Genomic DNA, 21,603 nt, shown 5'->3' with positions numbered 1-21,603 from the left:
TATGCTCTGTAATTGACTCATGTTGACCAGTCCAGGGTGTAGTCTGCTTTTTGCTCAAAAGCCAGACTCCACCTCGCTGTGACAATGAACCTTGTCTGGTACTATATTGAATGGATGCATGCTAATAATAATAATAATAATAATAATAATAATAATAATAACAATAATAATAATAATAATGAACTGTTATGTTTGATAGAACGCACAGAACATTATGACATATAATTTCAAATCTATTTCATTTGAAGTTTTTTTTTTTTTTGTCTTACCTGGTGTATCTTCATAAGAATGTTTTGGGAGGATCTTTTTTTTATGGTGCATCTTGACCACTAGTGGGGAAAAAAATAGTATGGTGTTGTTATTAATAACTTGACTGCTTTATTTTTCTTTATTCAATAGGAAGCACCGTCCAATGGAAAACAAGAAGGCGGGGCAGAGAAGAGGTGGGAAGAACAATAGAGGTGGAGTGTTGTTTCAAGTAAGATAATGAGGTGAAACAGACGCTTGATTCAGACGTACAGTAGACACAGCGACGTAAGCGGCACTAAATAAATGAGATGGCAACAAAAATTATTTACTTCACAGTAAATGGGAGACCAGAGCAAGCTGAGTTCCCGGTAACTTGTCCTGCTCAAGATGTCAAAGGTAAGAGCAGAGAATTTATGACCTACTTTGGGAAAAGGTTAAATATAAGTATAATTCCTTATAAAATGCACAATTACCATGTTCTTTGTTTCATGTGTTTGTATAAATTCACCAGTAATGAGACTAGAGTTGCTGAATGGAAGGGCCTGATTTTGCTTGTGATAGTGGCAATAGTAGACAATGTTTAACTTCTGAAAGTGAGACCCAATGTGCACAGCTCGTATGGCATCACGGACCTCACACTGACTTGGTTATGGAAAGAGTAGCACAGGAGCAACAACATACAGCTGCCACTGACAGGTCTTCAGTCGGCATTTTCACTTCTCTGGCCTACAAACATTATCCGTGTGTTTATTTCAAGCACTGTGAAAGTCCAAAAGTGTCTAACCTGATGACTCGTTAAAAAAAAGAAGACCTTCACCAACCACCACATTTTGAAAGCAACTTGCCACTTATTATGTAACTTCCATAAGAGCAGAGTAAACTTCAAGCCTCAGTGTGAAGACAACTGTTGGCATTTGTGTTTGAAATGTTCTATACAGAAAAGCAACGTTGAATGTCTCTGTAGATTCTTGGCCAATCTGACTATTAGCTGCAAAAGTTTCATCTAGGCAACTGAACTGTGCACTTCTCCTACGTCTCTGGTGGCACTAACTTTGAATGAAAGGTGAAATTTCTTCTACAGCCAACAAGAGTTCAGTTGCCTTGAGTCAATGGAAAAACATTGAATCTTAACAAACACAGGAAAAACTGAAGCAATCTTTCCAGATCTGTTCCGATCTGCAGCTGAAGCAGGTCCACATGACATCCTGAAGCTCTACAATCCCAAAGGCAACATCATCAACATCTCACCAAATCTGGAGCCTAACAAGCCAAACACCTGCTACAAGCTGGAAGTGGTGGCTTCTGGCTGCAACAGTGAGCCATTAGGTATCCGTTCCTTGGCAGGAAAAACAAGGTAGCATGTTTAGGTTGAAAACATTTGACATGTTCTTTTTTTGTTTGTATTGTCTAAATTAGGTGTGGAGCTTGCTGGTGCACTTGGATTTGATCTCTCATCTATGGAGAAAAGGTATAACACCTCAAGCCCTTTCAAGATAAGAAACACTTTTTAATGAAATTTTTCTGAAGTGTAGTATATGGAATCGGTGTATATCACAGCAAGTTAAATGTACATTCTCTAGTCTTTACCTTTGTTTAATTGTTTTTATCTTTCTGTTAAAATAGACAAAGGAAGAAGAGAAAGTACAGATTAATTAACAAAAATATAAACCTAACTTTCTAAAGCGATCTCCTATCAAATACTTCTCAGCTCCAACAATTAAAATAAGAAACATAAAGGAGACAACTACTGTATATAATTTAAACATTTGAACTTTCCTATTTGAACAAATTTGCCTTTTTTTCCATTAAAAAAACACAAACAAAAAAACACAACAGCAACAAAAAGACAGAAAACCTGACAACCATTCCTAACCAAAGACTATCTAGACGAGAAATACAATTCATTACAACACAAAAACAAACAAACAAAGATCACAAACATAACCAACAAACACACCCACACAAAAACAATCTGATAGACAAGCTAAACCTTTCCCTAGCCTTTATCACATGACAGTATTGCACAAAGTTGTTGAATGTGCAAAGGCAATTATGTTGTTACCTCAGACTTAAAGGCCTGGAAAAGAAAATCCTCATTGAAGCAGGAACAACGCCTGCAGTCATCTACGAGATGAAGAAACAGGTGGATTCCTTCCGGGAGAAACTCGAGGTGCCACTTGAACTTGAACGTCACATAAGTGTCTTTTGAAAGTGTGCTATCAGCATTTGTATTTTCCATTCTGAAGTACAATATCTCAGTGAAGTATGTACGTTCCAGCTAACTTCCATCTTTGAACCAATTCATTTTAGAGTGTTGAGCATCTTAGCTGGCTTGGGTTATTCAAGGACTTGTCAGAGGGAGCACACAAGCCCTCTCCATTCTACCACAAGAAAACCTTGCATAAAACAAAAGAGGAATGTGAGCACATGCTTGAAAAGTTCCTTCAAATGAGGCATGTGCAAACGACCTTTAAACCAATTACCTATTTTTTGTATCAAATGTATTAATTTCTAATCATCATTATCTTATGGTGTCACCCTCGCAGCTCTCTTGAGGTATCAGAGGAAGTGAGGCAGTACTTAAAGACTCCAACATTTGACAACTGGTAGGTTAGGATTGGGCACCTGTACCGTATTAACTTCACTGGCAGCCATTTTCACTGAAGCAACCCCCTTCGCTCCCGGCTGTTTTACTGTTTTTTGACCGATTTTGCAAGGCCCACAGAATATTGGGTTATATTGCTATAAAAACATGGAACCTACCAAAAGAAAGATTAGAGTCTCTTCTTTCATCAGTAAAAAAATGTATATTTGTATGTTTCCATTTTGCAGCAATTAGAATTAGAATATAGCTAAGTTTCATCAATATTCACATTCCTGGTGAAACCACTTAACAAAAAGAGCTTGTTGCAACATGGCCCTGGTTGATCTCTTCTACTCTGCTGCCACCATTGTTTTAAGCCACATCTTCATGTCAGGAGCTGCATCAAAGCCTTCTGCATATGCTCTTGCATAAAATAAAACATAAAAACGTTTTTTTTTTTTAAGTGAAAATAAGGGAGTGAAGGACAAATGATTGAAAAACGTGTTAACATGTTTTTTGGGGGGTTTGAATGAGTTAACAGTGAGGCAGGCAGTTTGCTCATGACGGTTGTGCACGTGTAAAGCACCCATCTGGGTTTCTGAAAAATATGTGGTCTCTCATCCTTTCATTCTGGTCAGCATACTCATCTCAATATCAATAGGCCTGCAGAGGGCTCACATATCAAAAGGCTCATGAAAGGCTTAATTAAAGCCATGTTTGAAGCATGGGCGCAGATTGTTTCATTTGTCCAAAACCTTTATAAGCAAAACAAAAAATACACATACTGGATGGAGATGAGACCAAACCACAGGATGTTGAAAGCAGACAATAATCACACAGGCGTTTGATGTTCTCAGCTCCAGCATTTCTACGTGGAGTTTACTTGCGTCCATTATCCAAAGTCGAATATTTTGGTCCCTGCCCTTGTCACACTGTAAACCCCTGTAAATAGATTAATTACACAATGCTCAAAGTTGATAAAAACTACTACTAACTTAACTTTTTCAAGTTGGTGTAACTTTTTATGTTTTTATGACAAATTTGTACTAATAATTGTTGATTAAACTGAACTATACTAGTTTTTGGGTATGGAAAACTTTAATTGTTATTTCATAATAACATCTTATTTCTACGGAAGCGTATTGCATTCACTTGGAAAAAAAATAACTCCTTCATTTCTGACTATTTTTGGGGGGGAGTTTAAAAAAATGTTTTAAATTGTATGTTTTTCTGAATATTTGTTTTGTTTTGTTTTTTGTTATTATTATTTTTAAAAAACGGGAAAAAAATTATTGTTGTTTTTGTTTTTCAAAATTAATCTGATTCATCCTCATAGCAGGCGGCATGGTGGTGGACTGGTAAGAAATATGATTCAAGATTCAGGTTGAATATTTCACAAAACAATTCATTTGTTAACTTTTGTCCTTTGAGCTACTTTTTTCTCTTCTCTTCTCACGTTGTCAAGATGGCTGACAGAACACAGTGAGATGGAATTAGTGAGAAATATAATATATTCCATACTCACTGCTTCTTCTGAGATAGTTTTCTCTCTTTTTTGTGTGAGTGCAGGCAGTGGGAGGATGCAGAAATCATGGTGCTTCTGCAAGTCATGTACACAGACTTGGATTTTATTGCTACCTACAATATTGAACCTGAAGTATTACAACAGTTTTTGTTTGAGGTGTACCGCAGATACAACAACATCCCTTTCCATAACTTCAAGCATTGCTTCTGTGTCACCCAGATGGTGAGTCTCTCTCTCTCTCTCTCTCTCTCTCTCTCTCTCTCTTCTCTCTCTCTCTCTCTCTCTCTCTCTCTCTCTCTCTCACACACACACATACATACTGTACCGTTGTTTCATATGGCAAAATATTTTACAGTAACAAAAAGTTTGTCTGCAACACGCAATGTTGGACAAAACAGGTTGATTATTTTATGCAATTTTAAATGAAGACATAAGGAAAAAAACAACGGCTTTGCTTTTATGTGAACATTAGTTTGTTCAGCTCTTATAACACGGGGAGAGCATTTGTCTAAAAATTATTCACACACTACGAATAGATCCGTGATTTTCACATGTTTTTCAGATACACAAATATAGCCGTGTTGCACAGCTATAGATGTAGCTTTGCCTTGCATCCAGAAGACGTTCATGTTCTGTTGCTACTTCTGCTTCTACACCACTGTAGCATCAGCAGAGGAAGAACGTCTCCAAGCTTCAAGACAACACAAACTCTGAACACATCCTATGTTAGAAACAAATCAGTGGATTGTGCTTGAACTTTTTCCATAGATCTGTACTGCCTGACTGCCCACAGCGTGCCCCGGAATTAAATTTTTGTTGCACTCGACCGACACCGTTGAAAAATTGTTTGAGTTTGAAAACGGTCGGCGTGGAGCAGAGTGCAGTTTGAAAACGGTCGGCGTGGAGCAGAGTGCGCATGGATTATATTCCCAAAGTCACCCATAGATAAGAGAAGAGACTGGCTAACGTCGTGAAAAAGATGGCGACTTTCAACCATGTTTAGTGAAAAAGACAGTGACTTTCAACATGTTTTAAACAGTGAGGCTGCAGAGGGAGCATTAATACATGCACTCATGCAAGTGTGACAGAATGAAATGACTGAATTTCAATTAATCAAAATTTTTTGATGCTGATGAAACGCAAGTAAAACAAAATATGTCAACAAAATGTGTCACCACTTACACAGATGTACGGTTTAATCTGGTTGACTGACCTGAGAAGTAAGATGGACAGCATTGACCTGCTGATCATGCTGACCTCCGCAATTTGCCATGACCTTGACCACACTGGCTACAATAATGCCTACCAGGTACAAATAAGCACATTTAATACAAAAACAACAAAATCATCTTATTGTAAAAATCAGAATTGCAGCGCCCTTGTCATGATGCATGTACTTTTCCCCCTGATACAGTACAGTATATAATATATATTTGTGGTGTCAAAATTAGTGCGTTAATTTTAAGTTAATTTAAAGTTCCTTTAACACCACATTTTTTTAAATGTGCGATTAATGACCGCCGCTTACTTGGAAAGCCTGTATTGGGGGAATTCCAGTCGCTACGCAGCTGACACGTTCACATCAAAATGTAGGAGTAATACATTTAATAATAATGTATAGATTTGTGGAGATTGAGGTCAAGTTGTATTTTACAAATCAAAAAATGTGCAGAATTTCACAAATTAGTTCATGTTAAAGATTAGATAGCTCTTAATATGAAAAGAAAAATGCACTGAGCTGTCACCAACATCTTACAAAATCAATTATGCCATCTAGTGGCAGAAATATGACCTCAACACAAATCAATATCACACGTTTTTTTTACAGTTAAAGTATATCTTTTTAATTTTAACTAAATTTTATGAATTATTATGAAATTACTGTATCAATGACTAAAAGATGCAGCCATATTTCTATTATTTTAACATTTGTTTCCATTTTTATGTTAACAAGAGTATGAAAACTTAGGGGAGAAAGTATTTTATTGTACATTTAGAACAGATATAAAATTTGCGATTAATCATGGGCTAACTATTGAAGTCATGCGATTAACTACAATTACAAATTTTAATCGCCTGATGCCCCTAATATATATAAATACAAATACATTCATTTACTCTGCAATCCATCTCACTTGCAACTGAAAACAACTCACGGTATGTATCCATATTGCAGATAAATGCTCGGACAGAACTGGCCCTTCGCTACAATGATATCTCTCCCTTGGAGAACCACCACTGCGCTGTCACTTTTGACATCCTGGAGAAGGTACAACTTTTCAACACTGCCATGAAACATGTAGAAATGTTTGTCCGGAGGTGAAGTAAAGGGAGTGGTGAAGCAGCAACAGTCAAATAAGGGTTTTGTTGTGTCTAGAAAGAAAGCAACATCTTCCGAAATGTGTCTCCGGACCAGTACAAACGGATAAGGGAAGGCATTATTAAGTGAGACCATTTGTATGTTCTTTGTGTGAACATTACTTTGCTGTGTCCAGAGTTGATTACTCAGCAGCACAATATTTTGAAACGGCAGATGCATTCTGGCCACTGACATGACAAGACACAATGAAATCCTCAGCAAGTTCAAGTCTATTCTGTCTTCGTTTGACTTTGACAACAAGGATCACAGAGATGTGGTAAGAGATTACACTCTATCGCACTCCCATTACTTTAGCTACATCCCTCTAGTTTTTGTTTTGTTATTTTCCAGATTTTGCTTGCTGTATCTGCCTCAGGATTTACGGCATTGTTTTAGGGGATTTTGACTGAAATCCCCTAAAACAATGCCGTAAATTCTGAAAAACTGGTGATGTTTTTGAATGTCAGGCAAGTGACAGAGTTTAAGTTTAAGTTTGTTTGAACATGATTTTTTTTTTTTTGGGTAACATATTATTATTATTATTAACTTTATAACCTGTCCGGTGTGAAAACTCACTATATTAACAACATTTTTAAGAGTTTTTTTGAAAAAAGAGTTTTCTGCTGTAGTAGTTCATGCTCAACTAAGGGTTAGTTAGAAGTTAGAAGATCACTACTGCACTGTAGGTATTAGAGTTTGTTAATCTTATCAGACATTTTTTAATTTAGTCTCAGTTTTAGTCCAGTTTCAATCACGCTTGTTTTAGTTTCTATCATTGTTAGTCAACCTCATCGCTTTTATTTAGTCAACATTTAGTTGATTATAAATCTAGCCTTCTAGTCTTTATTTTAGTCCAAGAAAACGTAATTTTATTCGTCTAGTCAACAAAAACGGTCTTTTAGTCTAGTTTTAGTCAGGACAATCATTTTATCCCTGTATATTTTTTCAGCAGATAATGTTGAACATTTCGGTTCTAAAACTATTTCACACAAAATGTTCTCTCATCTATTTGATGAAAAACAACTTCACACACAATTACAGTCTATCACTGTAGATAGATAGTGGCTACTATGGCTTCATGCCATGAGCTATTAATTATAGTACAATAGTTAGCGTTCAGATTAACATTATTGTTGTTGGAACATTATAGCTGTTGGATTAATGTTATAACTATAATTTACTTCTTCTTCTTTTTTTTTCTTTTTTACCTTTCACCGTGAAATCACCTCCTGTCTGTCCCAGGTGTTTGTGCATGTTGCACTTGTTGGCTGCAGATTTGAAGTGTCACTATGTGTCACATGACGGTGTCACAGTGACAGATTAGCAGAGACAAGATTTTACAAAATCATATAATATTCGTCTTGTTTTTGTTCATGAACTAAAATATCCATAGATTTTAGTCCAGTTTTTATCAAGTGAATTACATGTTAGTCTCGTCTTCATTCGTCAACGAAAATGCATACTGATTAATCCCAGTAATTGTTTATTAATGAGGGTTTTAGTCTAGTCTAGTCTAGTCTAGTTTTAGTCCGGTGAAAAAGGTGTGTTGACAAAAATATTTTTGCTTAGTTTTCCTTAACGAAATTAACACTAGTAGGTACTGAGTCACATTACAGACCCCACATATTGACTAGTTTAGTATGCTGGTAACAAGGAGCCCTTGAGGGTGACTACTGCTTTTCTGAACTGAAACGATGACCAAAAACTTGTTGTATGCTGACAGATATACCTTAAAAGGTTTGGTTTTATTTTTGATTCCACCCCTTCCCCATTGTTAATGAGAAGAAAAGGAGAGTGGATGTCATAAATTCTTCTACAGAGAAGAAAGCAAGTCTGCTGGTTGTGAGTAACCACTTATAAAGACAGATTGGGAACTAAACGTTTATCATCGGGTTTAAAGTTCACGTGTGAAGTGTGTGAAGTTTGAAATTAGTTTGAGTGAATGCCTTGTTGAGTTGACTGCAGCACGCTATCCATTTCACAATCAAAAAAGCATGTTAGCCATTAATCTGGGCAACAGAAAGCTCAAGCGATAATACTAGTCTTTGTGGTTATGTAACAGGGAAATAGGTCATCTAACATAATAAGTACATCATTGTAATTTACTAAAATAAAAAAATAAATAAAAATACACACACACAATAGTAGGCTAGGCTCATGTAGAAATTATTGTCATGATCAAGGTTAAGGCATTTCATTTATTTCTCCTGAATTAGCCAGTTTCCTGAATTAGCCAATGACCTTGTGACCTGGTTAACTAATTATTACTTTTAATGAAGTCACCTCTTGAATTGTAAATAATGGCCAGTGCTGGGTCTCCCTTCCAAGAATTTGATAAGCAGTTAAGAATTACCGCGTCACTCAGCAAGAAGAAAATCATTCAAGTCATATACTGTTTTGTCAATCACTCCACCTTGACCTAATCACATGGAAGGTTGTGTTTATTAATTACTAGGGTTGTCAGTGGATTAACATTTTAAATCGTAAATAATCGCATGACTTCAATAATTAACTCATGATTAATCATACATTTTATATCTATTCTAAATGTATAAAATACTAAAATAGATCCCCCCTCCCCCGTTATTTCATACTCTTGTTAACATAAAGTGGAAAAAATATTTTAACCTAACACAAATATGGTGATATATTTTAGTTCATCGATACAGTAATTTCATAACCTTCAACAGCATTCATCAAAATTAATTAAATTGTTTTAAAATTAAAGATATGTTGGCTAATGTAAAAAAAAAAAGAAGAAAAAAGAGAGAGAGAGAGTGTGAGGCATTGATTTGTGTTGAGGTCATTTTTCTGCCAATAGATGGCATAAGCGTTTAATGTTGGACATTGATGACACAGTGCAACATTAATCAAATGTTTAAAACATTTGTGGCATTAAAGGAACGTTAAATTAACTCAATATTAATGCACTACTTTTGACCCCTCTACTAATTACTAGTGGTGCCATTTGAGAATGCTTCAGCTTTTGCCTCCCAGAACAACATGTGACGTCACAGTAAAATGTCCTACACGCTGATGGTGGTGATTTTCAAAAGACATGCATGTACAAGTACAGTTTCTTTCCTCATGCTCATTTAAGGTACATTTGACTTCTTTCTCAATGATTTTGGCCCAAAGCATTGTATATATAACTTTGCTGTAGCAAATAACTGCTGTGAAAATGGTATACATTTACATTAGGAGTGTCAAATCCATTTTTGTAATGGGACACATTATAGTTTCCCTTGGACTGACGTATGACTGTGAAACCGTATACATGTTTCATTGCCTCCTTATATTACTTATACACTACACAACAAATTGATTGATAACTAGTTTTGAAATCCGAAGTCAACTAGACGTCAACGGTATGTTGTGCGCGCCGACGTATTTACGTCATCAGCTAGTCTGGACAACCCTAATGCGATGACGTCACCAACATGCGCTACCGCGGTAAGACGGTAGAGTCAAAATCTCTACCTTCGGCAAAATGTATACCTTATATTGAATATACTGGTTATATCACCCAGCCCTAATTACATATGTCAATTTGAAATTTTGGTACAGATTTTACTTTTAGCAAGCATCATGGAAGTTGACATAAAACATAAAACTAAACCAACATAAAACAATGGGGCACCAGATCTGGCCCCCTGGCCTTTGGTTTGACCCTTTGTGATGTGCATGAACATAACAATTTTTAATCGTGTGTATTTGCGTGTTACAGACAACAGTTTTCAGTGTTTGGATTTAAAGGGCAACACTGTATGGTTTTCCAAAAATTGTTTTCAGCTGTTTAAGTTTTCAGATGGCAAAATGCTGTTATGTAAACAAAAGCCAAACCAACATGCTATTAATCCGTATTCAGTTAAACTGTGAATTGTCAAGAGTTATACACAGTACTGTATGTATAATCTTTCTTTGTTCCCTGTGTATGTAGCTTATGATGATTCTGATCAAAGTAAGTGACATCTCCAATGAAGCACGCCCCATGGAAGTGGCAGAGCCCTGGCTGGATTGTCTTTTGCAGGAATTCTACAACCAGGTGACTAGACTGGCTTCTTCTGCATACTTGAGCCATACATCAAAATTATCAGGGGTTTTATTGATCTAAAGACCAACATGTTATTGTGAAACAAATTTAACTTGAGAAAGTGCACTTCAATGGATTTTCCTATCTGTATCACCAATTCAAGTTTAATTGATTCTTTGTGGTCCTCAGAGTGACGCAGAGAAGTTAGAGGGTCTTCCTGTAACCCCTTTCATGGACCGGGACAAGATAACCAAACCCTCATCTCAAACTGGCTTCATCAGATTTGTGCTTTTGCCGCTCTTTATAGAGCTAGCCAACCTTTTTCCCTGCCTGGAGGTAATATGTCAGCAACCTATGGCTTTGCAAGCGTACTAACCCTAACGTTATTGGGGGGGCATTTTTGGATTTAAATCCTGCAGCTACACATCATTGATCCAGTGCGGAAAGCCCTTGACTACTACACTGAGATGGAGAAGGCCCTGGAGAGAGAGAAACAAAACCGGGCTCCATGTGAAAATGGATTCAAGGGCAAAGAGATAGCAGTTGGCCAGACCTCTGCGCCTGAAGCCTCAAATTCAGACACACAATGAGCTATGGTGACTAAATTGAAACTTTGTATGTACAAATGTTTTGGCCGCCTTTAGAATTTAGACACGTACACTTTGTTTGTTTGTTTTTGTTTGTTTATTTTGTGTGTTTGTTTGTTTGACTGTTTTTTTTTTTGCGGGGGCACATGTAATATGACACACTTTCTCACTAGATGTATGACAAAAATGCAATTTTAAATATGGGCGAAACGTGTATGTCTGTTTGTTTTTTTAAAGAAACAATGTACATCACAATATGTGACATATTTAATTTTGCAGAATACATTTATCTTTATATGTATTAAAGAAATGAAAGGAATGAAGAAAGGAAGGAAGGAAAGAAGGAAGAGAGGGAGAAAGGAAAGAGGGAAGAAGAAAGGAAGGAAGAGAAGAGAAGAAGAAAGAATAAAAGAAAGGAAGGAAAGAAGGAAAAGAAGAAATGAAGGAAGAAAAAAAGAAGAAATAAAGGAAGGAAGAAAGAAAGAAAGAAAAGAAGAAAAAAGAAAGGAAGGGAGGAAGGAAGAAAGAGAAGAAGAAAGGAAGGAAGGAAGAAAAGAAGAAAGAAAGAAAGAAAAGAAGACAAGAAAGAAAGATCTTTCAATCAAACAAGAAAGACAACCACATATATTTTCCCCTCAGTGCAAAGGACTCTCGTGCAGAAAAAGTACCATTCAAGGATGGCACAAAACTGCTAAACAGCAAACCAACATAAAGTGCAAGAACTCATTTTGTGGATTTTATCACAAAAAGCAATTCAATCAAAAATATTCAGGCAATATGTTTGTCCTGAATGTCATTCCAAATCTGCAAAATATTATTAGGCCTACTCATGTGGTAGGGTAATACAAGGTGCAAGCGCAACTAATGCTGGGCTTACACCAGAAGACTTTGAGAAGTTTCAGAAAATACTCTTGTAAAACTACCATCTCACACTAACTCACATATAAAGACTATAGGCGTAGAGTTTTTAGTCTTTAGCCTAGTCTCAGATTGAGATTTTAGAAAGACTGAATTATGTAGGGTCACTAAATAAAAGACTACAACTAGATTCTTCAGGCATTTATATTACCCACATGCTCTTGGTAGAAACCTACAAAATAGAGAAGCAGAAGGTGTTTGCTACGTAGTAATTTGTGCAGGGAAAAACAAAAACGAGTGAATTCAGCAGCAGAAAAAAAAAGCTGAACGAGTGAATTCAGCAGAATACGAGCACGGCTCAAATGATAAAATATAATATATTGATAACTATTATTTTGTATAAATACATTTGATTAGCATTTAAATAAATAGTTGATGTTCCAGCAGAGAATTAATCCCATGCCACTATGCATAATCAACATGGGATCGTAGTGCTGTAACCGCTGAGCTTAACACAGCTAGTGACTCTTTCATGAAAAAAGCAACAGATACGAATAGTAAACATTTATTAATAGCGAAATTTACAATAGGCCTATGTGAACATTCACTCAATCGTGATAGAATAGAGAGGTTGGTCTATTTTGAACACAGCTCTACGATCCGCTCCTCTATCTGGACGTTCCATTTTCGAGGAGGTGTCCATGTCCGCAGTGCGGCGCGTTTTTCCAGTGTTTCCATTCATTCATGCCGCTCTCGTATTTGTTTGCAAAGTAGCTCATCTATTGGTTGTTGGCTGTGTCACGTCACACAAAGACTGAAAGAATTAAGATAATATCAAACACGTTTGATATCGATATTTCCCAAGAAGTCAGCCGACGGGTGTGTCCAGTTTACACCATATTTTTTGGAACGTCGCGGTTCAAAGCCTAGACAAAAGTATAAAACAACGCTTATAAAATGGCTAAATTGACAGAAATGAGCACGCAAAAGTCCACGTTGTACCGGTAAAGTTTACAGGCAAAGGAATGCCAGCGGTATGTTATAAAAGTTGGACTGATCGCCGGGATCCCTATACATTGAAGAAGGAACGCCAGCCACCGGTTACGTTCATGGACACCGTGAAGTTTGTAAACTACATTATAAATGTGAAGAGCGTGTAAACCTTTGAACAACTAAAGGCATATAAATCAATGGAGGCAATCAACCAGCTCTGTTATACTGTAGATGGGGGCGCAAGTGCAAAGCATGACCGTGAACTCCAATGTGGGGCAAAGGCACATTGTAGCTAGCTTATCTTATATGCACTTATGGAAACTACAGTTGTGCGTATAATTGGACGCTGCGATTAATTCTGTTTTTGCAGAATTACTCACCGTTTCCTCGTGAATGTTGAACAGCAAGAGGCGCTTCGTGCATTTATCTGGTAAAGATGTTCGTGACAATCTTTTGGTGTAAGCCCAGCATTAGGACTATACAATGGACCATCACTAGATGCGGGGGATAGTGACCGGGCTCGCCTGCGGATAGCAAAATATCCAAGGACATTAGGGTTTTTAATTTCTCTCTTTTTTTTGTAACCCCCCCCCCCACACACACACACACACACACACACAAAATAAATAAAAAAAAAACATGCTGATAAACCTCCAGTACAGACGCTTTACAAAACAAATTCGAATATCCTCAAAAAGTTGAATAATTTCCATAATACCATTCAAAAAGTCAAACGTGCATAGATTATAGATTCAGGGCCCACAATTTAAGTGATTTCAAGTATTAGTTTTTTATTTTTACATAATTTTGGCTTCCAGATCATAAAACCCACAAAAACAGGATTAAAAAAATTGAATACTGTGAAGAAATTACCATGTTTCCAGTGTTTTGCATAGGGAAAAAAGGATGGCTGGTTGAATGCAATTGATGGTATTTTCAAAACGAGTCGCCAGTTGCTCTTGTTATAGTACTTAAAGGGAACAAAGCAACTTTAGCAAAGTGTTTAGTGATGCTTCACAAGATGCAGTAAGTGCAAATATTTGATCTGTTGCGTACAAATATTTGATCTGTTATCAGTTGTTAGCTGGCAGGCAGGACCACACTGAGTGGGTAATCAAACAACTTACCCACAAAGATTGATTCTATTTTAGGCTTTATCTTGATCTCAAGGATGACTGTACGGAATGAAAGAAGAGAAGGGACAACCATGTGCGTCAAACTTTTTAACCTTGCCCGCTGTTGCAACAGCTGCTTGCCTGCAAAGTGTGTGACACATGTACTGTATGTACTTGTGCTACTGTGTTATTGGTGGCACATGGCTTCTTTTGTCCAGCGATTTTATCTGTTACGGTGGCATATTGTGGAAAATGTACTTTTAATACTTTGCATAGTTTGTGTCTGGAGCGCCTGCGCCACCCTTCAAGTCTGAAATTAAACAACCATGTAAAAATGTTCTCATCTGCCTACTTCTGAAAATGTATCTGTGAACAAACAGATCTGATATTTGACTAATTGTGCATCGGGTGTTACAATAATGAAAAACGTACTGAATGTTTGCAAGAGACAGAAGGCCAACCAAGGAGGGGTAAATGATTTAACCAGTTAAAAAGAGTGAAGCAAGTGGATATTGATGTACTGTAATTGTTTATCTTTTGTCCATTTTGACTCTCAAGAATGTCAGGGACTTTTTGTTACGACAGCTGGACACAATACTTCAAAGGGGAAGTCAACCTTGAACATTTTTTGATAATCATAATGTTATATGTGACCTCACTAGTTTAAACATGACATTCTGATTATTTTATAATTACATATGTGGACTATAAATTATGCAGCAAAATCCAGCCGTTTTTTTTCCATCTCGGGGGGGGGGGGGGGTGCATTTTGCCACTTGTTGTCGACTGAAGATAACATAATAGTTGCTCAGAGCTCAGGCAACGACCAATCACAGCTCAGCTCACCTGTTTTCTGAAGCTGAGCTGTGATTGGTTGTTACCTGAGACCTGAACAACTGTGATGTCACTTTCACTCGACAGCAAGTGGCAAAATGGCCGCCTTCTGATATTGATAAAAATGACTGGATTTTGCTGCTTAACTCATATTCCACTAACGCAATATTAATCAGAAAACCATATTTAGACTGGTTTATTGTCAAGACATTTCTTGGGGGGTTGACTTCCCCTTTAACGTATACATAACTAATTACAACCATTTTATATTAATATGACCGTTTTTTAGGTTAATATGACCCACAACAATTTGATTGATAACAGGAAATACACTTTGGCCAGAACAACTTTTTTTCTAGATTTTCTTGCATTTTTGTTGTTTTGTTGACAATTAATGAATGACAGAAAACTTACCAGAAGTGAGTTTTTGTCCATCAATGTGATCATCAATAACCAGGCCAGTACCAACAGACCTTCCCAGTTTGTCAACGACGGATGCCCATTTTGCTGACGAATGACGAAAAAACTGACAGGCACCCACTTTGCTAACACACCGCAGAGCACTTCCACTTCTTAACTGCGACTGCAACTGACCCTTTTCTCTTGCAGGAAACAAGTCAATATACATTTACCAGGTATGCTAACTTCTTCGCACACCATTGTCCAAGCCTTTTCGCTTCTGACTCTGTCCCAATACTGGTAGCTGGCCGTGTTGTAGAGCTCGGGTGACTACAGACCGTGATGAAAATTCTCTCCTCCTGTTGTAAACTCCTTGCTATTGCTACGTTCATGCAAGCATTAGTTTAGTGCTCAGTTCATTTACTGTATTTTACATCAGCCGCATTGTTACACAGCTAAGGGGTTTTCCGGTGCGCCATTTTACATCAGGCAGCTTGAACAGCTAAGGGGTCCTAAAAAGGGAAAGTATTAAGTCCGTTGGCTGTGCTCTGCAGTGTTCTCAGTAAGTAAGTAAAAGAACAATAACATAACAAGCAAACAATGTTGAGCGGAAAATAGTGGTGGCAAAGTGTGATTTAGCATGAACAGAGCGGAGTGGTTAAAATAACCTTGACGGACTGAGCTTATTAAATTTACTGTCGGTCCTAAAATAGAGGCTTTAATTTAGCAAAGACGGAAGGCCGGTTAAAATAACATAGACAGATTGATGGACTGACAATTACAGTTAGATTTAATCAGTAATATTGACGGACTGACGATGACAAAAGGGTGTCCTGACTGTTGACGATTACCAAATGACAGACGCTCAAAATTCATTGACACGCTCACCTCTGGTATTCAACATTAACTGTTTGCTATGTAAAGCTGCTCACTCACCTGACTTCTATTCAGGCAGTGTGGGTTCACACTGCTCAATGAAAGCATAAATGTTTGTTGGTCTCTGTCTGTACCCTGTGATCAGGGGCGTAGCCAGAAATTTTTCAGTAACAGAAAATCATTGATTATCACACCATCAACAGTCAGTATTTCATGAAATAATATGTGGGTAATTTAGTTCATGAAGAATGATATGGTAAACAATAGCTTCTCGACCATGTTGTTTCCTTGCAAGGGTGTGAAAGTAATGCTTTTAATTGACATTAACTGAACTCTTTACTAAAGAGTTTTGCATTCAGAACTATTGTAAATTTATTTCTAAAGACCGTATTTTATGGACAAAAGTGACGGTGCGGGTATTGGATTGTTTTTATTTTTTTTCCCATGGATTTCGCTGTGCGACCGCCCGCTCCTGAGTATCTAATTTCACAACATACGGTATGTATCCGCGGTTTATAGTCCGGCGCGGCCAATACCTGTATATGAAAAACAAACAAATCTACACCATGTGGGCACGGCTTATAACCCAACAAGTTTTATAGTCAGGAAAATATGGTACATAGTTAATATAAAATCATTTTGGCATGGTATCAAGGATCCATGTGAAAATAGCAGGAAAACCACAAGTATCAAAATTTCCCCCTAGGTTTGGCCACCCCTAGCCACCACATAGCTCTGCCTTTGCCTTTGATTGGCTGGCCAGAGTGCAGTCAGCCTTATGGCTGAAGTCAGCTGGGATGCGCTGTGGCTCGCCATGACCAACAAGATAAGTAGTAGTGGTGGTGGTAGTAGTAGTAGTAGTAGTAATAATAATAACAATGTTATTATAGTTAATAACTATATTATATTAACGTTAGAGTTTATTTTAAAGGTGAAATATCAGTATAATAATAATAACATGTTACGCATGTATCTACATGTATAAACAATGTTACAGTTAATAACCACTATATATATATATTTATTAATAACAATATTAAAATGTTAGTATATTTAATAACAATACTATATTATTATTATTATTATTATTATATTACAATGTTATTTTAGTTAATAACAATACTATAATATTATTGTTATTATTATTATTATTATTGTTGTTATTACTACTTACAGAATAAGCGTCATCATCATGTTTGGGTTCTGTTTTTCCTTGTGTGTCTCCCTTGGTCTTGTTAAATGTAATCCTGCTCTTCCTCGTGTCAACCAATCAGTGCCCTTAGCCAGGTGTGTCTTGTTGTGTCATTTGTGTGTGTGTGTGTGTGTGTGTGTGTATTTTAGTCTCCCCTCTGTTTTCCTCCCGTCATGCTGCCAGTTTTTTTGCCTTGTTGTCTCCCCCACGTTTTGTTTCACTTGCCATTTGGAGTTTGTTTTTGTTTTGTATAATTAAATTCCTTTTTTTTTTTTTTTTACATTACCTCTGCCTCCTTGCCCTGCTTCCCTGCGTTTGGGTCCGCAACCACCACTACTCCATGACATTATTATTATTATTATTATTATTATTATTATTATTATTATTATTATTATTATTATTATTATTATTATTATTATTATTATTACTACTACTACTACTACGCAGAATAAGTGGTTCAGAAAATGGATGGATTTTTATTATTATTATTATTATACTGATATTTCACCTTTAAAATAGAGAGGAATGAAGGTTAGCGGTAGCAAGACAGAGTATCTGACCAATAAGGTGGAAGAGTTTAAGTATTTAGGGTCAACAGTCCAGAGCAATGGAGAGTGTGGAATGGAGTGATAAAGTGTGTGCAGGCAGGCTGGAACGGAAGGAGAAAAGTGTCAGGTATGATATGTGATAGAAGAGTTTCAGCTAAAATGAAAGGAAAGATTTATACAACTGTGGTGAGACTAGCAATGTTGTTTGGTTTGGAGACAGTGCCACTGAGGAAAAGACAGGAGGCAGAGCTGGAGGTGGCAGAGATGAAGATGCTGAGGTTCTCTTTGGGAGTGACCAGGATAGATAGAATCAGGAATGAGTACATCAGAGGGACACTACATGTTATAGAGGCTTTGGAGATAAAGTCAGAGAGGCCAGACTGAGATGGTGTGGACATGTCCAGAAGAGAGATAGTGAGTATATTGGCAGAAAGATGCTGAGTTTCCTATGCCAGGCAGAAGGTCTAGAAAAAAAAACAAAGAGAAGGTTTATGGATGTAGTTAAAGAGGGCATGAAGGAAGTTGGTGTGAGAGCAGAGGATGCAGAGGACAAGGTTAGATGGAGGCAACTGATTCGCTGTGGCGACCCCTGAAGGGAAAAGCCCAAAAAAAAGGAAGAAAATTTCACCTTTAAAATAAATGCTTGTACAGAGGGCACTGACAAACAAATAGTGCACATAAAAAAACAATACCGATACAAATCAAGCGCATACCCTGTAAAGTAACTGGATGAATGGATGAAAAAAAGTACAATATGAGTACAATGATGAGGGCATCTACTGAGCAATAAAATTAAGTGGACATTCACCCTCATTTAAAAAGTAACCGGATACTTATTCTCAGAGTACAGTAACACAAACAAGAAGAGCACTTTCCACTCTTATGCACCTAGACATGCATTCATCGAGCACGTGGGTGCCACTTCCACTGAGAGCTGATTGGACAACCTGCGACCAACGCCTTAAAGCGACTACCCAATGGGAGCTTCGCTTAGACAGGTCGGGCTTCTTTCTACCAGGCGCGAAAATCCCGCCTACTAGCAAGTCTTTCCTCATGCAAAGCTGACCCGCTGTGCTTCAAAAGCAAACACTGGACTTGTGAGCGCGTGCGCTTATCATTTTTCCTCACAGAGGCCATCAGGAGAAAAGAAAAAAAAACACAGCGATGGATCCGCTCGTGGGTGCTATTGACCAGGGCACGAGCTCAACGAGGTTTTTGGTGAGTGACGTGGCAGTGTGGCGGCATGTTTTGTATTCTGAAAACAGTAATGATAAAAAATAACGTTGGTATAATCATATTTCACCTCGACATTTTACGGCGAGTGTGACGCATATGTGTATGTAGGGATAGCCTAATATATGCAAAAATTCATGTAGACACTGACTATACAGTATAAGTGTATAGTACAACAACAGTAAAGTTCAACAACAAATATCACTTAGAATTATTTAAAAAAAATAACTTCAAATGGAAAACAAAAATCAAAAATATCAAGCAAAAAATGATGATGCAGCTGAACAGTTGCGTGAAACAAGGTGACAAAAAGGGCTTAAAATCTTATGCACTGTACATACTTTAATTTTAAATGTCTTTAGGTCGTTGTTTAGAAATGCTTTTAAATGTTATACTTTCAATCATGTAAAAGATAATGAGTTACCTTTTGTAAGAAATGTGCCCTATAAATAAAGCAGCCTTGCCTTTAAATAGAGAAATATAAAGTTGAATAATGAGGTCTTAACTTTTGGTAAAATGTAGACAATCTTTTGTTAATACACTTAAGCCTTAATGCAAACATTTAACCATTTTATGCTACCTAGTCTAGTTAGTGACTATTAGTGACTATATTCCGAGCCCAAAGTAAGGATTTTGTTTGCTTTTGCTTTGGGCCAGTTCTGAATTGGAGTCTTAGTAGGGTAGATACTTGCTTTCTTAATTGGTAAAAAAAAAGAAAAAAAAGTATATCATCCATTCATATGTTAAATAAGTACACATCTGCTGCTTAAGTCCTTGACTAGAGGATTTTTGGTCTGTCTGTTTGTTTTAGAATTTCATTAATACATCAGCTTGGAAATTTAATTTAAAACTCTCTAATGGATGGCTCGTGTCAGCTTCACCGTGTGTGAATTATTTTCAGCAAATTTGTCAGGTTTTAAGTGATAAAACCCTTAAATTCCTACCAGTTGTGTGCTGAAGTGTGATGCTATCACCTGTCAAAAATTAACTAATCTGTGGAATGTGGAGGTCTTTTTTTTCTTTCTTTTTTTGCCTTTGTGGCCCCGTCCTACTTTTTTGGATGGGTTAGAAGTTAGAACAGGGACGGCTGCATACACACAGTGTGGCTCTCGATTAATTTTTGACAGTGCAAATATTTACTGTAGCTGAGCAGTTTTAAGTTGTAATAAGTGTGCTCACCACTAGATGGCAGACATTTGTTTAAGTCAGAATAATGGGTGCGACTTGCAGTATTAACCGGAACCAGTGTTTTGTTTACATGGTAACTGTTTGAGTCCAATTTACTATGAAAGTTACAGGTTTAAACCCTGCAGGAACGCCAGTTGTCACATCTTAAAATAGAGAACATCTTCTCAGGTGGTTTGTCATCACGCACCCACAAAGTAGGATGTGCCCATTCTTCCGAGTGCTTTATGTCCACAAAATCAAAGGAGCAGAAGTCTTTTTAAATTAAAATTTTCATCCTAATCTTTCTGTGTTCCTCATCTTCAGCTAGGCGGTGGAAACCATACCGATTCTCACAACATTCTGTCTTTGTCCGAGATGCATGTTCAAAACATTGCTCTTGTAGCCACAGACTTCTTCTGGGTGTTAGCATAACCGCAAACAGCACGACAAGTTCCCAAGATGCACAAGACATTTGCTATATGCCACGATAATTTGTTTCTCACCGCAAACACAAAATGTTCAGTGTATGTCAAGAGCACAAACCAACCAAGAATTTCTTTCGGCAGGATTGTCGTGAGGCACACATCAGAAAAAAAATCTGCTGCTTTGAAGGTTCTAATGAGCACAGTGGTCTCCATCAGCCGTAAATGGAAGGAGTTCCAAACCAGTAGGACTCATTCCAAGACCTGGCTGACTGTCCAAACCGAGCAATCGTTGGAGAAGGGTCGTAGTCGTAGAGCTGACCAAGAACCCAATAGTCACTCTGTCAAGTAAAGTCAAGTCAAGTTTATTCATATAGCCCTTAATCACAAAAGAGTCTCTAAGGGCTTTACATGCCCACAGTTGACAAATATTAACGACATCCCTTGATCGAACCACAAGAGGGCATAGAAAATCTTAAAAAATCCCATGAGGGGAAAAACAAGAACCCTTCAGAAGGGACCGCAAATGTGGTAATCCACCTTCCAGGATGACCAGGCTGCAATGGATGCGCCCAACGGTCCTCTGTGGAGTGTGGAGAGAGAATAACCTTCCAGAAGGACAACCTTCG

The 21,603-nt window shown here is 37.3% G+C and overlaps 2 protein-coding genes across 5 annotated transcripts in view; both read left to right on the top strand.

The window, feature by feature from the left end:
• The first annotated feature begins 502 nt into the window (after positions 1-502).
• On the top strand, positions 503-11,551 carry LOC144060698 (high affinity cGMP-specific 3',5'-cyclic phosphodiesterase 9A). Of its 3 annotated transcripts, XM_077580461.1 has the most exons (14): positions 503-645; positions 1,414-1,575; positions 1,666-1,717; positions 2,317-2,419; positions 2,560-2,702; positions 2,796-2,855; positions 4,403-4,580; positions 5,545-5,667; positions 6,535-6,627; positions 6,736-6,803; positions 6,892-6,994; positions 10,658-10,762; positions 10,940-11,086; positions 11,170-11,551. In XM_077580461.1, the coding sequence occupies exons 1-14, from the start codon at positions 558-560 to the stop codon at positions 11,338-11,340; spliced, it is 1,596 nt and encodes a 531-aa protein (XP_077436587.1). In that variant the 5' UTR covers positions 503-557; the 3' UTR covers positions 11,341-11,551. The 3 variants fall into 3 exon arrangements, with proteins under 3 accessions (XP_077436587.1, XP_077436588.1, XP_077436589.1); XM_077580462.1 differs by lacking the exon at positions 5,545-5,667; XM_077580463.1 differs by lacking the exons at positions 2,317-2,419; positions 2,560-2,702; positions 2,796-2,855.
• Positions 11,552-19,223: 7,672 nt separating this feature from the next.
• LOC144060674 (glycerol kinase-like) overlaps positions 19,224-21,603 on the top strand; it is a 29,429-nt gene continuing 27,049 nt past the window's right edge. For both annotated transcript variants that reach the window (XM_077580412.1, XM_077580413.1), the window contains exon 1: positions 19,224-19,370. In XM_077580412.1, the coding sequence (XP_077436538.1) occupies positions 19,317-19,370 (54 nt within the window). In that variant the 5' untranslated portion in view covers positions 19,224-19,316. The remainder of the gene's footprint in view (positions 19,371-21,603) is intronic.

Source organism: Vanacampus margaritifer, chromosome 11, assembly GCF_051991255.1.
Source record: "Vanacampus margaritifer isolate UIUO_Vmar chromosome 11, RoL_Vmar_1.0, whole genome shotgun sequence".
NCBI classification, from domain to species: domain Eukaryota; kingdom Metazoa; phylum Chordata; class Actinopteri; order Syngnathiformes; family Syngnathidae; genus Vanacampus; species Vanacampus margaritifer.
Note: the sequence above shows the minus strand (reverse complement) of the source record. Positions and strands in the feature narration are given on the sequence as shown.